General features: G+C 37.6%; 1 protein-coding gene across 1 annotated transcript; it reads right to left on the bottom strand.

Annotated features, from left to right (window-relative positions):
• Positions 1-7,815: 7,815 nt before the first annotated feature.
• On the bottom strand, positions 7,816-10,958 carry LOC143617224 (U-box domain-containing protein 62-like). The gene is made up of 8 exons (XM_077089852.1): positions 10,820-10,958; positions 9,268-9,547; positions 9,097-9,178; positions 8,816-8,873; positions 8,631-8,716; positions 8,477-8,557; positions 8,320-8,390; positions 7,816-8,205 (listed from the first exon to the last, which is right to left on the bottom strand). Exons 1-8 carry the CDS (start codon positions 10,890-10,892, stop codon positions 8,079-8,081), a joined length of 858 nt encoding a protein of 285 aa, XP_076945967.1. The 5' UTR covers positions 10,893-10,958; the 3' UTR covers positions 7,816-8,078.
• Positions 10,959-21,649: the final 10,691 nt, after the last annotated feature.

Consider the following 21,649-nt stretch of genomic DNA (forward strand, 5'->3'; position numbering starts at 1 on the left):
CGCGGGTAAAACTCTGCAACTTCAATGTCGGAGACTACACACTGCGTAACAACGAGGCTTCGAACCAAGAGCGCCCAGGAAAGCTGGCCCCGGTCTGGGAAGGGCCATACACTATTAAAGAAGTTTTGGGAAAGGGCGCATACCGGCTCGAAAGGCTCGATGGCGCCCCCATCCCAAGAACATGGAATGGAGCTCAATTACGCAAATGTTACATGTAGATCAATTCCAAACTTGTAAAGAAAAGGCCTAGAGCCACTTTTAATGGAAATGATTCTCCTTTATCACATTGTGTTGATAGCCTAACCTTTATACTTATGAACTTTCCACACTGATATGCCGGTATTCACCGCATAAATAAGTGGGGAAAGAAGTAAGTCGTTGCGTGTGGAAGGCGGCAAAACCCGCATAAACATAAAAACGGTAAAAATTTCTAAGGAAAACCTTCACGCAGGTCAGATATAGGTAAAGTTTGGTCATCCTACTAAGTGAAAGTGACGGTCTTACCCTCACAATCATGATAGAGGAAGCAAAACTTGAACTTATTATCTACCACGTTGACAGGTTAACTTATCCAAAACACTTAGAAAGTTGCCAAGTTAAACTAAAATATGCATGAGCAAAACATATAAGGTTTACAAGGCAAGGCATTAACAAAACATTTATATTCCATAAAAATACAAACATTACAAGAATGGCTGAGCATCTACCCGCCTACAAAAATGTAAATCTATCCTAGCGGGTGGAAGGGATCTCAGGGTTCAAGCTTCAGAACCACTCCTTCCAAACCCACTTAAACCCGCACCATCAGTTGACTGTGGCGGGTCAAGGAAAGCCTTGAGAATAGTTAGCCCATCATCAGCAGCAGCAATCTCGTTCTACTTCTCCACCACCGGATGCGGGAAGGCAGCATACTGATTCACTACTTGGTCATAAGCAGCTCCAGTGTCCACGTCATAAAGAGGGAAGTTGGAAGGCGGGATGCCTTGCTCAACAAACCCTAGACCAAGCAGAAACCCAGCCTTTTCCCCATCCTCATGAGAAGCGCTGAGGGCTGCGCTCATAGCATCGTCATAGGATGTGTTCGTGAAGATCCGATGCACAACCTACAAAATAGAAATATATCAAAAACTTTTCTAAGTATAAAGAAAAGCGTAAAGAAACTACGGAACTACGCATACCTGCGACAACGCTTCTCGTAGAAGCCATTCTTTGGTGACCAGAGCTTCCTGGAGGGCAGCTTGAGCTTGATCACGGGCGCGTTCGGCTTCATTTTTGTTAAGGTTGGCGAGCAACACATCCTTAGCAGTAGCCTCTTCAACGCCCTTCAGCTTACGCTCAGCACGGTCAAGCATACCCCTCTGGTCCAGTAGCTCCTGGAGCTTCTTGGCATCTTCCAAAGCCAAAGCATCATGAGCCTGCCGGAGCTCTTTTAATTCGGCTTTAAGCTCTTCGTTCTCTGTGCGCAAAGGCTCAGCAACGGCTTCAGCTTTGGTGGCCCTCTCGGTTGCGTTCCGTGCAGTTTCCTTAGCCAACCTAAGCTTTTCGTTAACAGCTTGGGTAGCCTTGGAACGGGCCTCGTGCCGGACCTGAACCTCAACCTCGAGGTCCTTGAAGGCCTTCTCCTTTTCCGAAGCGATGGCGGCAAGTCTCTTATTCTCCTCCCGGATAGCTCGCGCCTGAGCCACTTCCAGGCTACGCGCCGTCTTTAACTTGTCGTTTTCACGACAGAGCAACTCGACGCGTGGCTGCATCCGGGTAAGGAGGATTCGGAGCTCGTTGGTTAGCCTACCCTCCTGGTAGCTAGCCATGGCCTCCCCCAGCGCACCGCTTGGGGCGGCGTGGCGCGCCCATTCGACGCAGTCCACAGCCGTTCGAAGGGTTGTTCCCCGGCGGATGTTCCAACGTGGAACATACACCTCAATGGAATCTGAAACTGCAAAAACAAGAAACAGTTAGGAAAAAATGATAAAAAAAAAAGATAATAGGCCAAAATAATCCTACGCACCTGTAGGGTCGACAACAGGCCGGTAGCCGCCAAACCCATCACCCGAACCTAAGGGATATCCATCCTAGAGGTTGGGGAGATGGGAAGGAGGCAGAGATTGGCTAGAAGCCCCAACCCTGGACATACCTGAGGAACCGGCCATAGACGAGGTAGTCGCCGGTGCCGGAAGAGGCACGGTAGAAGCCGCCGCGGTAGAAACCATCGGAGGTGAACTCACTTGAGGTGAACTCAAAACCGTGGCCGCCGCTGCGGAGGAACCCGCAGAAAAAACCACCGCCGGCTCAGTGAAGGAGGCAGTGAAGATGGCACTGACAGCCGGCGGAGATGTCACAATTGGAACAGTTGGCTCAACGGGACGAGCAACTGAACCAATACTTGAAACAGGCGCGGCCTCCTGGGTCATCGCCTCGGGTAGGTTGACCAAACCTACCGTCGTGGGTCCAGAACTGCTTCTTCCCGCAACACTCTGGAATGCGGTTGCATCCACGCCTGCATGAAGACAAGATATTAAATATAATGGCGGAAAGAAATGCGGTTAAGACAAATGAAATTTATACTTACGGGTTTTCTTGATCTTGAAGGTTCTGACAGGTGGGGACGAACCCGATGGAGCCGGCCTCTTCATGCCGATCACCGTCGTCGTACTGGGCTGCTCGGAGGTAACAGCTGTCTCAACCTCCGAGACAGCGGTCTCACTATCACCAGGATTCCCCGCCGCCTCCTCGCTTTCGGTCTCCGAATCAGACCGATTCCCTTGATCGGCGGAGGTAACCTTCGCCTTGCCCTTCACGCCGGCAGCCTTCTTCTTCCTCGCGAAGAAAGGACCATCTGCGGATTCCTCATCAGAAGATGACAAAATTAGAGGAATTCCAGCAGAGGTTTTAGCATGAAGAGGGCGGGGGTTAAAGAATCCCTTACCTGGCCGCGTGGCGCTCAGAATCTCGTGGCCCGGCGGGTAGACCTCCACGAACCGATCCGCCGTCTGCTCCAGGATGGGCAACTCGTTCTCATCAAGATCACGAGTACCCAGCCGAGCGGGACCACCGCTCTCCCGCGGTTGCAGAAGCGACTGCAAGTTGTTTCCCTCTGAAAATAAAGAGAAATGGTTAGAAAAAAAAACCCTAAATTGGCAAATAAGACGGAGCATACCGTAAGGGATAGAGTTCAAACCGTATTCGAGGACGATGGGTATCTGCGGCGTCTCTGCCCCAGCATCCTTCCATACCCGGCTCATCCCGAGCATCACCATCCCAGACTCCGCAAAGCGGTAAACCGGAGTCTGGATCCGGGAGATCTTGGTAAACCATTCCGCCTCCTGGTAGTTGGAGGCGTGAAGGTTGGGGAGTGCTCTCCCGTTCTTAAATGTCATCGCGATAGGGACGACACGGGCAGAGATATAGAAGAACTCCCGTTTCCAAGATCGAAGACTGCGCTCGGTAGCACAGATCTTCAAACCATTGATCCGAGTGACCAAGGTGTACCAGCCTTGGATGCACCTCCAAGAGTAGAAGGTCATCAGGCGGTCGACGCGGGGCTCGACACCCAGAATGTGGCACACCCATTCAAAGTGGCGGATCTTAGCGATCGTCGTTGGGTGTACCTCCGTCAAGTGTACACCGTGTTTCTCCAAAACACGATATACAAACTTCGTCAATGGGAATCTGAGATTCCCATATATGAAGAATGCAGCATATACCCCTATCTTGCCCTTGGGGGCATCATACATCGTTTGGTGGGGCTTTGGAAACTTAGGCTCGAAGGGCTCGAGCATGAATTTCTTCACGATGTAGTGATACAGGTCGACGGAAAGAGCACACTGGCACTCGCCAGCAGTACTCTTATCGTCCTTGTCAGACGTGGACGTCGGGTTCTCGGAATACACGTCGGACTCTTCAGCAGTACCTTCAGGATCGTGAATGGAAGACATGTTTAAAGGAACGATTTCAGGAGAATGCTCGACAAAAGTTAGAGTATTCGCCGGAAATCGCTTAGAAGAAGAAGAATGAAGTGAAAGTGTTAGTTGAGATGCATCCTCTCCCCCCTTTATATACTCATCGCAATGAATGCGATGAATTTAATGCGGGGGAGAGAGAAGAGCGCAGGCGCAATGAGATGACGACACGTGGAAAGCAAGCTGGCAACAGCTGTTGACAGGACGCGTGCCGTAAAATTCGCGCCCACGTGCCCGAAAACTTGCGCCCACGCGCCTGAAAAAGCGTCTGGAATGACCATATACTGTCACGTCGCCATAACTTCCTGCACATCCTGAACTGCCAGAAGAAACCGTCGGAAGACGCTAACGTCCCTTCAACAGTTTGGACTGTTCTTATCCTTTCACCAACTCTTCAAATTTCAAAAAGATTCAAAAAGATTCAAAAAGATTCAAAAATAAGAGGGAATATACCCCCTCACCTTGGGAAGCAAAAAACCATAAGACAAGTGCGGGTACAGTGTCAAGGCGAAACCCTTCACATACTTAGCACTTGCAGGGAATTGAAGCCAAGAAGGATCTTGTGGGCCATGCTTGCGGAAAGGGAAATAACACCTCCGCATGGCGAGAACGTTGACAACTAGATTGAAACTTCAAGGTGGAATTGGTAGTTTAACATAACTGATCACTATGTCCAAAACTACCAAAACCTCGTGAAGAGTATACAAGTGAAATTCAACGCTCCCGACTTGCGAAGAGGTTAAACACCTACCCGCATCATAACCAAAGATCAGGCAGAAAAGTCGGGAATTTCTGCAAGTGACATTAGGAAAACCGTGGGAAGAATCCCCAAGGAAAACCTTAAAAAACAAAAACCTCTTTAAAAACCCTTGCTTAAAGTCCAAAAGTTCACCTCATTAACAATTCATGAGAAGAACAATGGACTGGGGGGGACTTGAAGAGGTAGGTCCCCGCAAAGCCCAGTTGGACCCGCAAGACATACCTTGAAAAGGTACGTCTGCGCAAAGACTAACTGGTCCCGCAGGACCCACCATGCTCAGAGAGATGAAGACCTTACACGCAGTAAGCCAGCTGTTCCCGCAGGAAAGCCTCCCTTGGTACAGTACCCTGCCTGTTCCCGCAGCTATGGGTACAAGCCAGGAAGGAAGGCTACCCGCACTAATAGTAAGGCTACACGCATAAGGCACTAGCTCTTACACTTCAGCAATGTCACCTGAAGAAGGAATGAGCAAGGCGGGAATATTCCCGCCCAAATGAGCCAGTCCGTACGCTTCTAGAAGATCTTTTGTACTATACCTGCCAAGGTATGGACAAAATAGACAAGATCTGACCAAAGCAGCCCATGAATCAATCACAGGGTGACAGCTCACCGACAATAGTACGAGAAGGAGCACGCTCCAGTACAAAATGTCACTATCAGCCGCTGCCTACCCACCAACCCCCATCGTGGCACGTACATAGCCCGTAGTTGGTGGAAAAGGAATATTATACAGCTGGCCGTACCTGCTTGGAAACCTACCTTCGGCTATAAATACTCCAACACCTTGGAACGGTATCATCATCTCATATCATCTTATCTTATACTCTAGCTATTCCTCTCAATATACACCTATATTCAGAGCAAATCTAGTCTGATTCTCACGCCGGAGGGTGGTCACAAGGAGGAACCCCCCCCCCCCCTTCTCAGTGACGAGCTCACGGTGTCTGTTTTGCAGGTCAAGAAGAATAACCATCTTTGGACCTAACCCTCGGGGAAACATCTACTTAACCCTAAGATTATCCGTAATCTGCCGGGGTCACTTAGTGTTTCTTCAGGGGGTTAGCAGCTCCTGTTGTCTCTAGAGTTGTTAACGGGACGATGTAGGAAGTTACGGTTTTTTTAGTTACTGGTGATTGTTAGTTCGTTACGGTTTTTTTTTTTTTTTTTCTAAAATAAAAGTATTGGAACTACTTAAAAATTGTTGCCAACGATAATACGTGATCAATGTGTGTTTAGACATTGCGGTTTTTTCAATTTATTTTACAACAAAACTTAAATTTGGTTCATGTGTTATGATTTTCGGGTTTGTTACAAGCGCTAAAAACGACGGACAATGACGTTTCATTTGATGATTGAATTTTCTTAAGAAATGATTCGATATATCAATCATGTTGGGTACCGGTGGTGATCAGTCAAAGGTTTAACTTTTAAACCCGGTTTAATAAAATTGGTTTCATAATTATTAATCACATTAATAATAGAATACGTAGCAGAATAAAAAAAACGAGTAATCACCATTTAACATAACCGTACAGGATCCGGTTACAAACAATACGAGTACGAGTCAAAACAACCAAAGTAAATAAATAATAATCACGACATTATTTAAGTTTATCTCGGTTAATAAATAACCGGTTGAGACACCGAGGGCTAACGGACGACACTAGGTGACTAAACGAGATAAACGACCAACGATTGCGGTGCACGAATGGACCAGCAGCGGTGATGGGACAGTCAGACGATGGCAGTGGCTGGCTGCGGCAGCAGGTAGGAGCCGAGAGGGAAAGGGAGTGGTGGCTAAGGTTTTATTATTCTCACTTAATCAAAACCTAATGACACATTAACTAGTTTATTTAACTAGTTAAACCAAGCCCATCTCAAACTCAATCCTTTTGAATGTCCATATCTCGTTCGTTAGTCGTTACCGGTTAACTAGCGTAAGCGGTCAAAGTTCGTTACCCACGGTGTAACTCTTACGGGTCATAACCCGGCCAGCCGCGTTGACTTAAGCGGATCGGTCCATATTTCCAACAGTCTCCCACTTGGACGGATTCCAGTTAAGTTTCTCAACGCTGACAACCAGCGGTGCTCTAGCTACACATGACTACCCCCAATAGGTTATGACATTTTAAATTCATTAACCAAAAGATCTTGGAATACACTATTGCAAGATAATGAAATTATAGTATCGTTTCAGACGAAAACAAGGCATGGTACTACAAATCCTGCAACTTAAGCAAAAACAAAGCCTTCAAGATAGAAGCTACATCATCAGCTAAAGGAAAGGAGATAGCAACATCGAAAGACTTTTACAGATGTGGAGCTCACGAAGTGGTTAACAGATACATTTTGAGGTGATGATGCGAAAACAAACACTTATTTATGTTAAAAATTCCGTACACATGCACTGATAACACCATATGGTGTCAAACATGTATTGTGCGTCAGTCATACTCAAAGATGCAACGAGCAAAACTACCACCACCTTCTTTGATGAACCCATGGCTGCCTTGCTAGGCGAGAGTTGTGAAGAGATGATGAAGGAAGGATAACCTACGGCTAAAGGCTAAAGAACGTCCAACAACATTTCAAAAACCGATAGGCGTAAAAAAGTTCCGAATCCAACAACGCCATGAGGAAAACAGACAGCTAGACACATGCGTCATCAACCGTGTTTCTTTCTGACCCCCCGTCTGCCACAACAACCATTGAAATCCCAGCCACAGAACTCCTACCTCAAACACCGGACAAACAGTCGAAAAAAAGGCAATACCCCAATGGAGCAGGTATATCGATTACTCGTACTAAGCTATTACATATATTGTATCCAACCCAATCGTTAACTTATACTAACTTATAACCTATTCCAATAAACACAGGTACTGATCAAGAAATGCTATTGTTTTGACAAATCATCACCTTTGGCAACCGAATCATAGCAAATTATCCAACAGTACAACTAATGCAGCTCTATAGTTGACTGCATCACAAGCCTACAAGTTTGTACTAATATGTATGCTCCAAAAATAGTTGAATCTTTCTTAAACCAACTTAATGTTATCCTAATAATAATACTTTGTCATTATCTACAATTGCTGCAAAACCAAGCCCGGCGCAAGCGCCGGGTCAACCCCTCGTATTAATACAAATCAATCAAATTACTACATACGAATCATATTCACTTTCCATACATTTATACACTTCACACACCGCAACACATAATGATCGACTGATTGACAAACACACACTAACACTAACATAACCTCTCACAATATCAAATTTGGATATTTCAGAACCTACAAATTCTCTAAACATATGTATAAACACTGATATGCACACCAAGGGTTGGGTTCCTTTACGTGCTAGAGCCAGTTGGGTGGCGTAATCTTACTTGAAGCTAAGTTCGAGGCTCGAGAATCAGGGATCTTGGATAAAGACCGGTACTGCAACTTAACACTCTCTGCGTTATCAAGTCTCTTCACAACATACCTGCGTTATAAACGCTTTTTATATGTTTTACTTGAACGATGTATCAAAGCACGTGTATCATGCAACATATGGAATAATAAAAGAAAAATAATGGTATGTTAGTATGTGACTGACCATCCGTTTAAGCACTGAGTTGTTACAACAGCTTCTCGACCAACAAACCGTGGAGGTGTCCTTTTATTTCCCTAAGGAAAATACTATAAGTTAGAAATTGTATGCACGTAATCAGAAACTACACTATAAAAAGGTAGAAAGCAGATTAACCAATAACCTTGATAATAACGCGTTCGGCCACACAAAATGGAAACTGAACCCCCCTGCCGAGTGCTGAATCGCCATAATTACTTTTATCCTGTAGAAATTGACAACTTGTTTTTAAGAGAACGATCTTTGAATAAATCCAAAATGAAAAGAGAAAAAAAGACCTGATCTAATCTATTTCTTCTTTTGGATGCACGGTGCGTTCGTGACTCTTCTTCTCTAAGGAATGCCTGAACAGCAGATTGCAGAGCTACACAAGTAGACAATAATAAAACAAATTACAGATATAAAGAGTTAATAGACTTCAAAAGATCACATAAAGCATCAAAATATAGAAAACAAATCTTACATAAATTTGGAGCAGCCGAGCCCTCTGATACAGGGTGTGAAAAAGTGTAGCATGCTTTCTAGAAAACAGTTACCATTACAATACGCATTATCACCCGTAAAATCAGAAAAAAGATATGTATAAAGTTGTATTCTCGTTAATTGAAGAATACATAGATGTGGACTTCTATATACACATATATTATATATATACAACGATGGGATCCGAGTGGCATCTAACAAATTCAACCAACTAATATAACTGAATTTAAACTATCATAGCTAATTATTAGAGCTACTTACCATCCTCATAACATGCTGCATTCCATTGCTACCAAACAAATGCCCACAAGGCAATATCATAGCATCATCCATCAGAGCTCCTCTGTATAAACATAAAATAACAAAATGATGTTTTACCGCATAAACGACACTAAGTTGCCATGGAAATATAACGTATATGCAAGAACTCACGTCAAAGGATCCGATAGTATCCTCCTTAACGACTCCCCTGAACCACCAGCATTTGAAATATCCTTTCTTCCACTGAACCCGCAGCCATTTTCACCCAACATATCTTTAAACCCTGAACCCGAACCCTCCGCCCCGTTACGGTATTGAGAGTAGTATAATTCACTGTTAGGGTCTACAATAGTGAGAGCATTCTGGTAATGGCATAATTGCCCTTGCTGATGATTCTCAACTGGACTCGATCTTACATCATTCATATCATTTACTGATATCATAATTGAACCTAAAATCCAACAAATAATATTCAATCACACATGGAAATAGGAATAAGCATTTTTTAATGACAACCGATACCAACCAAACACAATCGGTACTGGTACTCGACATGTTTTCGGTATTGGAATTTTTAATGGTACTAACACCAATCGGTACCGAACCAAAAAAATCGGTACGGTATTTGGTATATGGTTTCACTTGCTTTTTTATGGGTGCAAACGAGCTGAGCTGCTTGTCAGCCACTCGAGATATGATCAACAAAAAGCTTAAAATGAACAGGGACTTGACAAGCCCGAGCCGAGCTACTCGAGATAGGATCGATAAAAAGCTCTAAACGAACAAGGACTTGACAAGCCCAAGCCGATATGAAACGAACAGAGACTTAACAAGCCCGAGCCGAGTTACTCGAGATAGGGTCGATAAAAAGCTCAAACCGAACAAAGACTTGACAAGCCCAAGCCGAGCCGAGCTACTCGAGATAGGATCGATAAAAAGCTCGAAACGAACAAGGACTTGACAAGCCCAAGCCAATATGAAACGAACAGGGACTTAACAAGCCCGATCCGAGCCTCAAATAAAGCTCATTGTTATCGAACCCGAGGTTGAGCGTCGCATTGGAAGATTGTTTAGGCTCGTCAGTCTTTAATGAGCCTACAATATCATTAAATTGTACTCTTGTGGACTTCTATATATTAGTTTCACACTACACAGCGAGCTCAAGTCGTGGTTAGGCTCTTTAAGATTTTCCTCAAATAAATTTAAAATAATTAACCCGTAACCCAAACTTAAAAAAATGACTCACGAGCTGAGCTTTAAAAAAAGAGCTCGAAATGAGCCAAGCTCAGCCTCCGGTAACTCGGTAAGTCAAAATTAGCCAAGCTCAAGCCTAGTCAAGCTCGGCTCATTTACACCCCTAGTTTTCGTTATCGGTATATTTATTAGTTATCGAACCCAATCTCAAGCGTTGTACGGGAAGATTGTTTAGGCTCGTCAATCCTTAAGGAGCCTAGTGTATTATTAAGCTTTTACTCTTATAAACTTCTATATATTAGTTTCACACTGCACGAGCTTAGGCTCTTTGATGTTTTTCTCAAATATAATTAATTAATTAATTAATAAATAATAAACGAGCTATGCCCGAGCAGAGTCCCAAACATTTAAAAAAATGACTCACGAGCCAAGCGCTAAAAGAAGAGCTCGAAATGAGCCGAGGTCGAGCCTACTCTAGTTTTCGGGTATGTGTATAATTAATTATAGAATAACTGCTTCAAAAACTGACCAATTGAAGACGGATGATTCCTCTTGCCATTACAATTCTTCTCACTAACATCCAACTCATCACCATCATCCATGACGTCATCGTTTTCATCGCTGACGTCATCATCCGATCCATCATCGCTGGTAGTAGTATGGTGTTGATAGTGATATGTCGTCGGAAGACATGGTGGTGGTGGACTACGGTAAAGGTAAAACCCTAATTTTGTTATAATTGGGGATTAGGAGTTTTGAGTTCGAATGTCATGGGGGAGATGGGTTAAGTATTTAAGTCTTTAATCTTAATACAGTTTTAATGTACCGGATGAGTTTTAACAGTAGTGAGTTTTCTCTATGATATTGTTTTTGAGTGAGTTATAATTGATAAAATTAGTATGGACAGTTTACATACTGATTTAAGAAGTTACTTAGACTCGGATACCGAATATATGGGTTCGTTCCAGATGTTGTTTAAATGAAGATAAATGGGGTGTGAAAGTTGTGTCATTTTAATTTTATAAAATAAGTTATTAAGATATGACATAAGTTTAAATAAAATGTAATTTATGTGGAATCCATGTCAATATTTACACTTTCTACAACTTCCTAGTAAGAAAATTGTTGGTGCATCTTTGTGATAATTGTTTATTAGTTGATTGTTTGTAATTGAGTACATAATGAATGGGTTATGTTTTGTGTCGTTTACGTTGGTTTATAAGTGGCGAACTTGTCGGTATATAAGAAAAGTTTGACCCTAGGGTTTTTGGTTCGTTTCTCCATCTGTTCTAGCATTGGTTGTTACTGAGATATACAATCAATAGAAGAATCGTTTAACATGTATTCTTGTGTGTCCTACACGTTCTTATTCTCGTGTAGGTGTTTCACACCTTTGGTCGATCATAACAGTCTCGTTGCTAGGGACCTATAGAAATTTTTTCCATACCACGTGTTGTTCAAAACTCGTAACATTTTCATTCGACAAGTAGATATTACTGTATTTCCTTAAGATTTGGAGTTTACCCTATCAATATTCACATTCATTTTCTTATTTTTTAAGGAAGATGTTTGATGATGAGTTTATATAAGATGTCATTTAAAACACAAATTGAACAACTTGACACAAATACAAATAACAAAAATAATTTAAGTTTTGTCAAACAACAGACTATGTGGGTAGTCACCAGTCGTGTTTGAATATATAAGTGACATATTTTTTTATTTGAGTATTGGAAATAAGTATATTTGTCCGGTATCCATTTTATAGTCAAAAGTAGAGGTGTATAAATCGAGTTTTTTTCTAATACCCGGGTTCGGGTATGGAACCGGTTTCGGGTATGATCGGGTATTGAAAAATCGGGTATTGAGAGAAATCGGGTAGGGTTCGGGTAGGGTATTGAGGAGAAAATCTCAACCCTATGTACCCGGGTAGGGTATAATCGGGTTCGGGTATTGGAACCGGGTACGACCGGGTTTTAATACCCGGTTTTGAATTTGTAATTTTTTTATACATTTTTTAATTTGTTTAAAAATTAAATTTGCTTTATAATTTATAAAAATAATTAAACTATATTACAAAAACCATAAATCCACTTTATTACAAAAACCATAAATCCCCATCTAGACTAGAGCAGGTCATGAGTGGGTCACAAACGTGAGTGAACACATTACATTATCTCAAACATGATACATCATACATATAGGTATATTTGTGTATCCACACTCATATTCACTCACCAGCACACCACTCCCGTTATCTGTGAGTGGTGAGTGAGAGCTTAACTAATGTCTATGCGACAAGGAAACCTCATGCTCTCTTCGGCCACCTTTTACAGTTATTGTGTCAACCTTTCTTAATTTAGACCTTTAATTTGTGCATGTCGTAAGTTAAAACATTTTTAGCACACGTAGCAAATGTCTCGTATTTGAATCCACCTTTCGCTAATTTCCTAGCTTAACCCTTGACCGAGTCACCGAGTGATACACGTGTATCGTAAAGTGTACCTTACTTATGATCTCACTAATTAACAGAATTTTGGGGAACCCTAGAATACAATGTGTTTATAGAATAAAGGTTGAAGTATTTCTTAAAAACATTGTTTCTATTTCGTTAAACCATCAAAGCTACTTCCAAATCCTACTATACTATTAAAACAAATTACTTTGCCGCCACATGCCCCCTTCCTATTGGACGATTTCATTATTTTCCAAATATAGCATCCACTTCCCTATTTTTCTTACCAATAAAATAAATCAAAAATAATAATATTTAAAAGACTTAATTAACATACTTATTGTTACCATCAATCCCTAAAACCCGGTTTCCAATTTTATTTTCTTTCTTCTTCAAGTCAATTCTATTTTCTTCTCCAATTTTCTCTCTTTCCTATTAAACCGTTTAACCTAATCAACCAAAGCCTCCATTCAATCGGCCATTATTGGATATCAATCGGATAATGATTTCATTCGGTTCTTCATATAAATTCGCCACCGGATATCAGATTATAAATCGGGCCATCCACGCTAAAACGAACCGTCCGTTAATTGATAATAACGATTGATAATCGGTTCTTTCCGGGAAACGATTTCAGAAGATCCATGACGATTGATAATCAGATCTTCACATCGATGGTTGGTATTTTACATTCTTAGGTTACTATCTTCACATCTATGGTTAGTATTTTATTTACATATTAACCTAGGTTATTATTTGACATTCTTAGCTTACTAGGTTTAATGTTTAATTGACTGCAATTGTTAATGTTTAATGTAAATATTTTTTATAACATATATTTTAGATTATTAACATAGGTTATTATTTAACTTTCTTAGGTTATTATGTTGAATTGTTAATTGTTTATGTTAATTGATATGTTTCCTATGTTTAATATGTAATGTTTAATGTCTAATTGTTTACAGAGAAAAATTATGGTATATCTTATCTTTTGAATGTGTTATGTGTAATTGTTAATTGATATGTTTCCTAATAAATTATTGTATTTCTTAGTATTTTAAATTGTTTAATGTTTAATGTTTAATTGTTACCAAATTTCCTTAACAGTAATTGATTTTTATTAATTTATATCATTACTATAAGTTAAAATTTTTTTACGGATTTCAAATTGAATTCAAATTCAACTTACTTTGTATAATTTTGTAAACATGAATCGCCCATTTTATTTAATTGATTCATATTGATCATATTCAATATGTTTCCTATGTTTATTTTTGGCAATTATGGTTTTTGTTAAATATTGAATTTTTAATATTAATATGTAACTGATTCTAAAATAAACTTAATGTGTCTAATTTTGTAAAGATGAATTCTAATATAATTTATAAGTTATGAGTTATGACTTATTATTGTTATTGTGTTATTAATTAAGCAATCCCTAATTACATTCGGTTATTACTACCAAATTAAGTAAATATCAATTATCATTTACATATTTTAAATCCCTATTTTTTTCTCTAAATTTACTATATTTAGACTTTCCTTTTAATCTAACAATTCAAATTTTGTAACAGAATATGTTCATCTATAAATACTACAAACCCGTATACTTGAATATCTCACATTTCTCATTTTCTTATTGAACATTCATATTTGTGTGATTCTCAAGGTTTTTAAATTTTCTTCAAATTATATTTATGACTTATTCAATCTTTAACCTTTGCTTTAATCTTAGTATTTCTGACACAGCAACATGGAGGCATCAAAGATTACCATGTTCAAGGATTTGGATGTTTCCAACACCGACTGTGTACTGAAGGTTCGTATTCTCAGACTATGGCGTTTGAAGGACAACAATAAAACCGAAGATGATTGGTCCAAAGAAATGATTTTACAAGATGAGATGGTATTATTCTATAGAAATACAATTGTTTTTACTACATTTTTTTTGTTCGTTATTTTATAAATTTAATAATAAACATTGTTTCTCGTATTAATAATGTTACAGTGTGACAGGATGCAAGCATATGTAAGGAAAGCTTGCATACCGAAACATAATGTTTGGCTAGGTGAGAATCAGTCATTGATTGTTCGAAAACCTTCACTTGGTGCAAATCTATCAACATACCGTTAAATTCTTACCATAATTGTCTCATAATTTGAATTTAATTTAAGAGTAAAAATTCAAAATATTTCAATATCCATTACATTTTGACTATCTACTTTTCAAAATACTTTTCATTTTTATTAATTTCATTGTTTTGATTGATAATATTTTTTAAAACATTATATATTTAGTATAATTATTTAACATGTTTCTATTATATGTGACAATTATCTAAAATAACACCTTAACACTACTCATATAAGCCAGTCACTAATTCAATCTTCACAACTAACATCCTGAGTTTTAACAATCGCAGATTCAAAGTTCCTTAAATATTAGCTCACTATTATTTATCAACTTAATTTTTCAATAACCAATCAAAAATCTTTTTTTGCAACATAATTAAGCATCTATAATACATCTGAAGAGGTAAAATGGACAAAGATTTAGTTACGATTTTGATTACGGGTCAAAATACTTCAATATTCGGTCCAATTATGGATATGAAACCGAGAAACCGCCTAAACCGATCATTGGTTTGGTTTCATGGTCGTTTTTGTTATTAATTTTTGGTCGGTTGGTTTCAATAATTTCAAACCGTAGTGAACGGTTTGGTTTACGGTTTATGCCGAAAACCGGTCGTATAAAACTGGAGTGGATCGTAAGTTTTTACACTATATTTTAACTATTTTGATGTTTCTACACACACACACACATATATATATATATTAGGCTTAATTATCTATTAATAATCGATTTCAGTTTACTTGCACACATAGTTCTTTTGTAATAGTCTCAAGAGAAATGACAGATCCAGTTTGCTGCAGTTTTCCTTCGTAATAAAGTAAGACTAAATGAGCATATCAAGTTCTCTATGTGTTTTTTTCCTATAAAAAAGTATCAACAAATATATTTTTTTGCTATTTTATTTGTGAATTATTATAGTTCTTTTCATTTACGTTTGTAATTATAGTTATTGAAACTACTAATGCTATATTATTCATGTGTGGTTTACAATGTTACAAACAACAAAAAGATCAGGAAAATAAAGGTATGAAATTATTCAGTCTTCTTGATTTTTACAAAATTACTTAGAATTTTTTTACAAAATTTATATAAACGAAAGTAACTTTGTTGTTGTATGTATAATGTTTTTTAAACTTGTTATTACACGTTACAGATTTGATACTTATGGAGGCACAACTCTAGAACATAGTGTTACTTGAAATTTAAAATTTTATGCTTAGAAATATTCAACTCTACGTAGTTTTACTACCATGTCTTTCCCTGAGGGGTCTATATTGGCATCAACCAATCGATTCATGAGCGAGGGGATATCTTATGATATGGTGATTATGACAGATGAATTTGAACGTCTTTTTCTTTCATTAACAAATGAGCAACGTGTTATTTTCAATTTGTGTATAAAGAAACTTATGTTATGTTATTACTATGTCATTTAGATTTTCATTTATCTGTTTATAAAGTTTTTAGTTGTTTAAGTTTTAAGTTTGTATATGTTTATATCTTTTTAAATGTGTATATGGCATAAGTTTTTCACACCTAAACTTATTTGGTGACTTCTCGAACATTGACAATCGAGTCATAATGACTTTGTTTCTCCTATTCACACTCCTTGAGGTCTTTATGTATCAACACAAAGTAGGTTGTGTTCAGTTTCATAATTTTTGTGACCAAAGTGTTGAGATTATGTCTTAATATGTTATTTAAATGGGTTATATGTTACTTGTATTTATATTTTAATTTTCGATCGAATGTAAAAATTAAAAATCTATACTTTTTTATATTGTTTATTTATTAATTTTACTTACTATTGATTATTCGATTATTTTTCATTAAATCAATGTTAGTTTAGTGTGCCACACTTTTATCAATACATACGGCGACTCCATTTCTCATAGGCACAAATACTCATTCCAAATCCGTCAAAATTACTTCAAAATCACGTCGTTTTGTCTTTGTTCTTAGTGATCGCACTATAATTGAGCGATTTAATAGTGTTGATGTATTGTGTTTAGTGAAAAGTTTAAATCACAATTATATGATTGCAATGAAAAATGATTATCCTTGTCTTGAGAAGAGAATACACTTATTAAACAAAATGGTTCGAAGTTTGAACATGATAATCATGAACCGGAACCAATCGAGTATATTAAACAATGCTTTTACTTTAAGGACATTAATCGGGCTTCGGTTGAGTGGGAAGATGGTTCAACAAAAGTTTCATTGGTGTTGTCTATATTTTCACCCGTGACGTTCACAGGTCAATAACTTAGCTATTTATTATACAAGGTTGTAACATGCAATATTTATATTCTACTTTTTAATATGACTTACTTATGTGTTAACCTATTGGCACATTAGAATTACCATTTACCCCAGTTGATGTGAACATTTAAGTTTTAAGTTATATTTAGGCTCTTATTTAAAATATATTTTTATTTTTATTGCCTAACTTTGAATATATATTGTTTTATAAGCATCTAAATACATCATTGCAAATGTGTTTATTTTATCTATACTACGATGTAAATTTGTAAAATAAACTTAATCATAGTTAGTTTTTAAAAATTTATTAAACATGACTCAAAAATTATGTCAACAAATAGATAAAAAATAAATATATGACATATTTGAACTTATATGTTTAATTGCCAGGGTTCGAGTCCTGATCTCACCCGGTTTTACCGGCTTCTCGCTGTCGTGCTATTTGGCGGGCGTGGGGGTCGGGTTTTATCCGGTGAATCCCTCAATAGGTGGACCGCTAGGGGCTCCGTCCGTCCGAACTAGTTGCCGGCTTGGGCTACCTTTAACCATTGGGGGTCGCGTACGAAGTACCCGGCGTTTAGTTGGTCGTTCAAAAAAAAATTGGTGCTGCTAAATACCAACCACAATCTTTCACATGATCCCCTTCAACTATTAGATCATTACACTTCTTGCTAGTAATTCATGATTGACAGAAAGTAAGGTTTGTGTTAAACAAATAAACAAAAATGGTTGGAGAATAAAGAATACCATAATTACCCTTGGATACTCTGTCTTTGGTTGTATCCATAATCATGAGGGGGGGGGGGGGGGGGGGTTATGTAATGAAATAAAAATTGTCCTTCCAAGAACAAAGCAATCCAGATTCCACTACAAAAAAGTTAAAGAAAATGGTGGTGTCCATAATTGTCTTTCAATAAAAGAAAAAAAGTAAAAGCAAGCATGAAGGTGAAGAGATCATGTTTTCTTTGCATACTTTCTCTTCATTACATCACATTTCATGCATTTTTATATTCTTTTCTTGTACCTTTTATATATGTATTCCATAAAATGCAGCTTTTGTTTCTTTTTATAACAACTAGATTTTGATTCATGTAACAAGATAACTAGTTGGTACTTTATAGAGAAAAATATTTACAAAACAATTTTAGATTACCAGAGCCAGTGTCGTAAAAATCCCGACTAGCTAGGCGTTAATTAATTCTCGATTAATCGTTAGTCGTCATCTCAACGATTTGTCGCCGATTAATCCCCGTTTGTCCAAAATCGGTCAAAATTGAGAAATTTAATCCCCATTTCCAATCCCGATTAATCGTTAGCCATTGTCCCACCGCCCGACTAACGCCTAACGATTTTACAAAAATGACTAGAGCGCAACATTTTAACCATTTTTTTTATAAGTGAGCATACTTGTACGCATAGATCCTCGTCCCAGACCTGCTCCGTCGTCATTCCATCTCTAAACCCCTCCATGTTTTTGGCCACTTTCGATTCACTGTTTTTGCCATGTCATCTAGCTCGAAGTCATCTTATATTATCATTTTTACGTTGTAAAGATCTTTTTATTTAAGAAAATTCGATGCAAACCGATGATATTAATTATATGTATTTTCTTAGATATCAACTAATTCATTTAGTTTTTATATCAACAGAACATATTTATACTATAGTAGGGGGGGGGGGGTAATTTTAGACTAACACAATTTTTGACACATGAAAGAATGAACACAAATGTATTTTACCAACCAAAATCAGTGTCAGCTTTTGACTTCATAGCCTAGACATGTTTGCATGGGCAAAGCTAGCCACAAACTTCAAAAAAAGCTGGAGTATTTCACTCATGTTCATTGGAGCAATTAATTGTTGACTCCATCATGTCCATGGCCATTAATGGCGGAAACATGCAATTTACTCCATTTAAAATTCAAATCCTCACAACCCAAAGAATAATATTTTGTAATGTTATTGTTATATATATATATATATATATTTAATTTACCATTATCAGTCATACAAATGTTCATTTTAGTCTTTAAAGTTCATATTTATTTTTTGAACGTTCAACGATCAGAATTGTCTAGGTACTATGTACGGAGTGATCAAATGGCAAGAGGTCACTGCTAGCTGACCCAACCCAGCTACACGGAGCCCTTAAGCGCCTCCAAGTTATCTCCAGTTCCGGGGAAAACCCATTCAACCGAAGGCCCACTTGTGGTAAAACCCGGACGCCCTCAGGATCGAACTGGATATCACAAAGATCCCCGTCTTTCTTCATTGAGCCACCCATGTCCCATCCAAAGTGTTGTTAGTGTGTTTTGAACTTAGGACTCCATTAAAAAAAACCCAAATTACTTACCACTACACCACATTGGAAAAGACTAAAGTTCATATTTATAGTTAAATTCTTTCTAAAGAAGAATAGAAATGATAAAATAATAAATAATCAGTAATAAATAATATTAACATGTTTCTCAGTTAGCTGTCAAAGCAACTTAATTAATGTGAACTTATCGTTTTTAACTAAAATGTGTTTTAATATCTTGAACTTAGTTAATTAAGCGTTACAACTTACAAATGCACTTATATTATCATGAATTATGAAAGATGTAACATACTAATCTATACTAGTTTTTAGACTTAATTAACTCGCTAATGAGGTGGTCGTTCGTTGGCAAGGCGGTATGACAAAGAACTCCGCCCCCTCTTCTGTATACCACATAAACTACACAGTTGCGATTTCTTTATGTCAAGCGCTGATATGAACACAACCAAGGAACGAAGTAACGGAACACCGCCTCACGGGTATAGTGTATGTATGGACCTATGGAACACTCGGCTCCACTGTTAATAGGGTAAACGACAATAGTACTAGCATGCTTGTTTCTTTTTTTTTCTCTAACTAATTGATAAGAGAATTGGTAGTGGTAGTTTCACTGGGATTTAATGGACATAAAAGCTGATGATGTGACATTGCATCCATGTACCTTCCAATTATAAATGATGATAAAATATTAATGGGACCTGCATACCTGATTCTGATACCTCACTTTTAGTAATCAACTTTCATCACAAATTTTTTTTTTTTTTTGAAATAACTCAATTTTTTTTTAAATAACTCATTAGTTTTCAAATATGGGTTTTCATTGTTAAAGTGTAGTGGTGTAGTTTAGTTGGGGCTAGGGGTGGCCCGGCCCTCTCTGTTTTTCGCTTGATGGTGTAAATTTATTATTTTTCGGTCGAAAATTTGTATACATAGCATAAATTTATACGTTTCCAACCAAAATTTTGAGCCCGGCTCGCTCTGTTTTTCGTTCAGTAGGGTAAATTTATTCTTTTTCGGCCGAATATTTTTATACAGTGTAAATTTACTTGTTTCTGACCGAAATTTTGAGCCCGACCCTCCGTTTTTATGCTCGGTAGTGTAAATTTATCCATTTTCAGCCGAAAATTTGTCACGTAGTGTAAATTTACCTGTTTCAGATCGAAATTTTGAGGCCGGTCCCTCCGTTTTTATGCTAGGTAGTGTAATTTTATCCCAAATTTCGGTCGAAAATTTTTACACATTGTGTAAATTTACTCATTTCCAACCGAAATTTTGAGTATGACCCCCTCTAGTTTATGAATTTTTTTATACATATTGAGTCCGGCCCCCTCGACGTGTATGTCTAAGTTTCGCCATTGATTATACTATTCATTTGCATACTTTCAAAGCTAAAACTTTGTATTAGTTTTATGAATTATGATGAAATTGTTTAATAAAACTTTTATCGATTTTAAAATTTTGTTTAATTATTTCAATAACGATAAACGTTTGTTTATATTTTAAGAGCTTTAACTGGTTAGTTTACAAAATGTTTTTAGTTTTTATTTGCCATGTTATAGCAAGTGTAGTTAAAGCACTGTTTAATGATCAAGTGAAATAATAATAGTATACAAAACAAGATCAGGTGAAATTAAATCTGTTAAGTAAAATATGACAAAACTAAAGTTGTATAATATAAAAACTAAAAAGATTAAATGACAGATAACTATTCACTAAACTTGGATGGATTGTATATTTTAACTAGCTTCTCACATGGATTAATAATAATAATAATAATAATAATAATAATAATAATAATGCCACTTATTTGCCATACTAGTGCAAACACTATTATTTTAGTTTTTTTTCCATTAACCAAACATATTGTTAATATTTAATGCATGATATATAAATTGTTAATTATAAATTTTTTTAAACACTAACTTAAAATGACATTGGCTGATAGTTAAGGTTTGGGATCTTAAGATCGAAATCTGATTAAATAGAATTTTCTTATAATGTCGGATTTCTTTCTTGATAGTGTTTCTAGACAAGTCAGTTCTAAAATGTCTAAATTAATATATGAACGATTTACATTATATTTTAAAATGGCTCACTTAAATATTATGGCTTAAATATTATGGGTATGTCTATTCAATTTAGAAAAAACATAGATTTGAAAAAAATAATAAAACTTTTTATGTACTCG

This window comes from Bidens hawaiensis, unplaced genomic scaffold (genome assembly GCF_021521415.1).
Source record: "Bidens hawaiensis isolate Kalapana, Puna unplaced genomic scaffold, B.hawaiensis_p1.1 tig00053139_1, whole genome shotgun sequence".
Classification (NCBI taxonomy): domain Eukaryota; kingdom Viridiplantae; phylum Streptophyta; class Magnoliopsida; order Asterales; family Asteraceae; genus Bidens; species Bidens hawaiensis.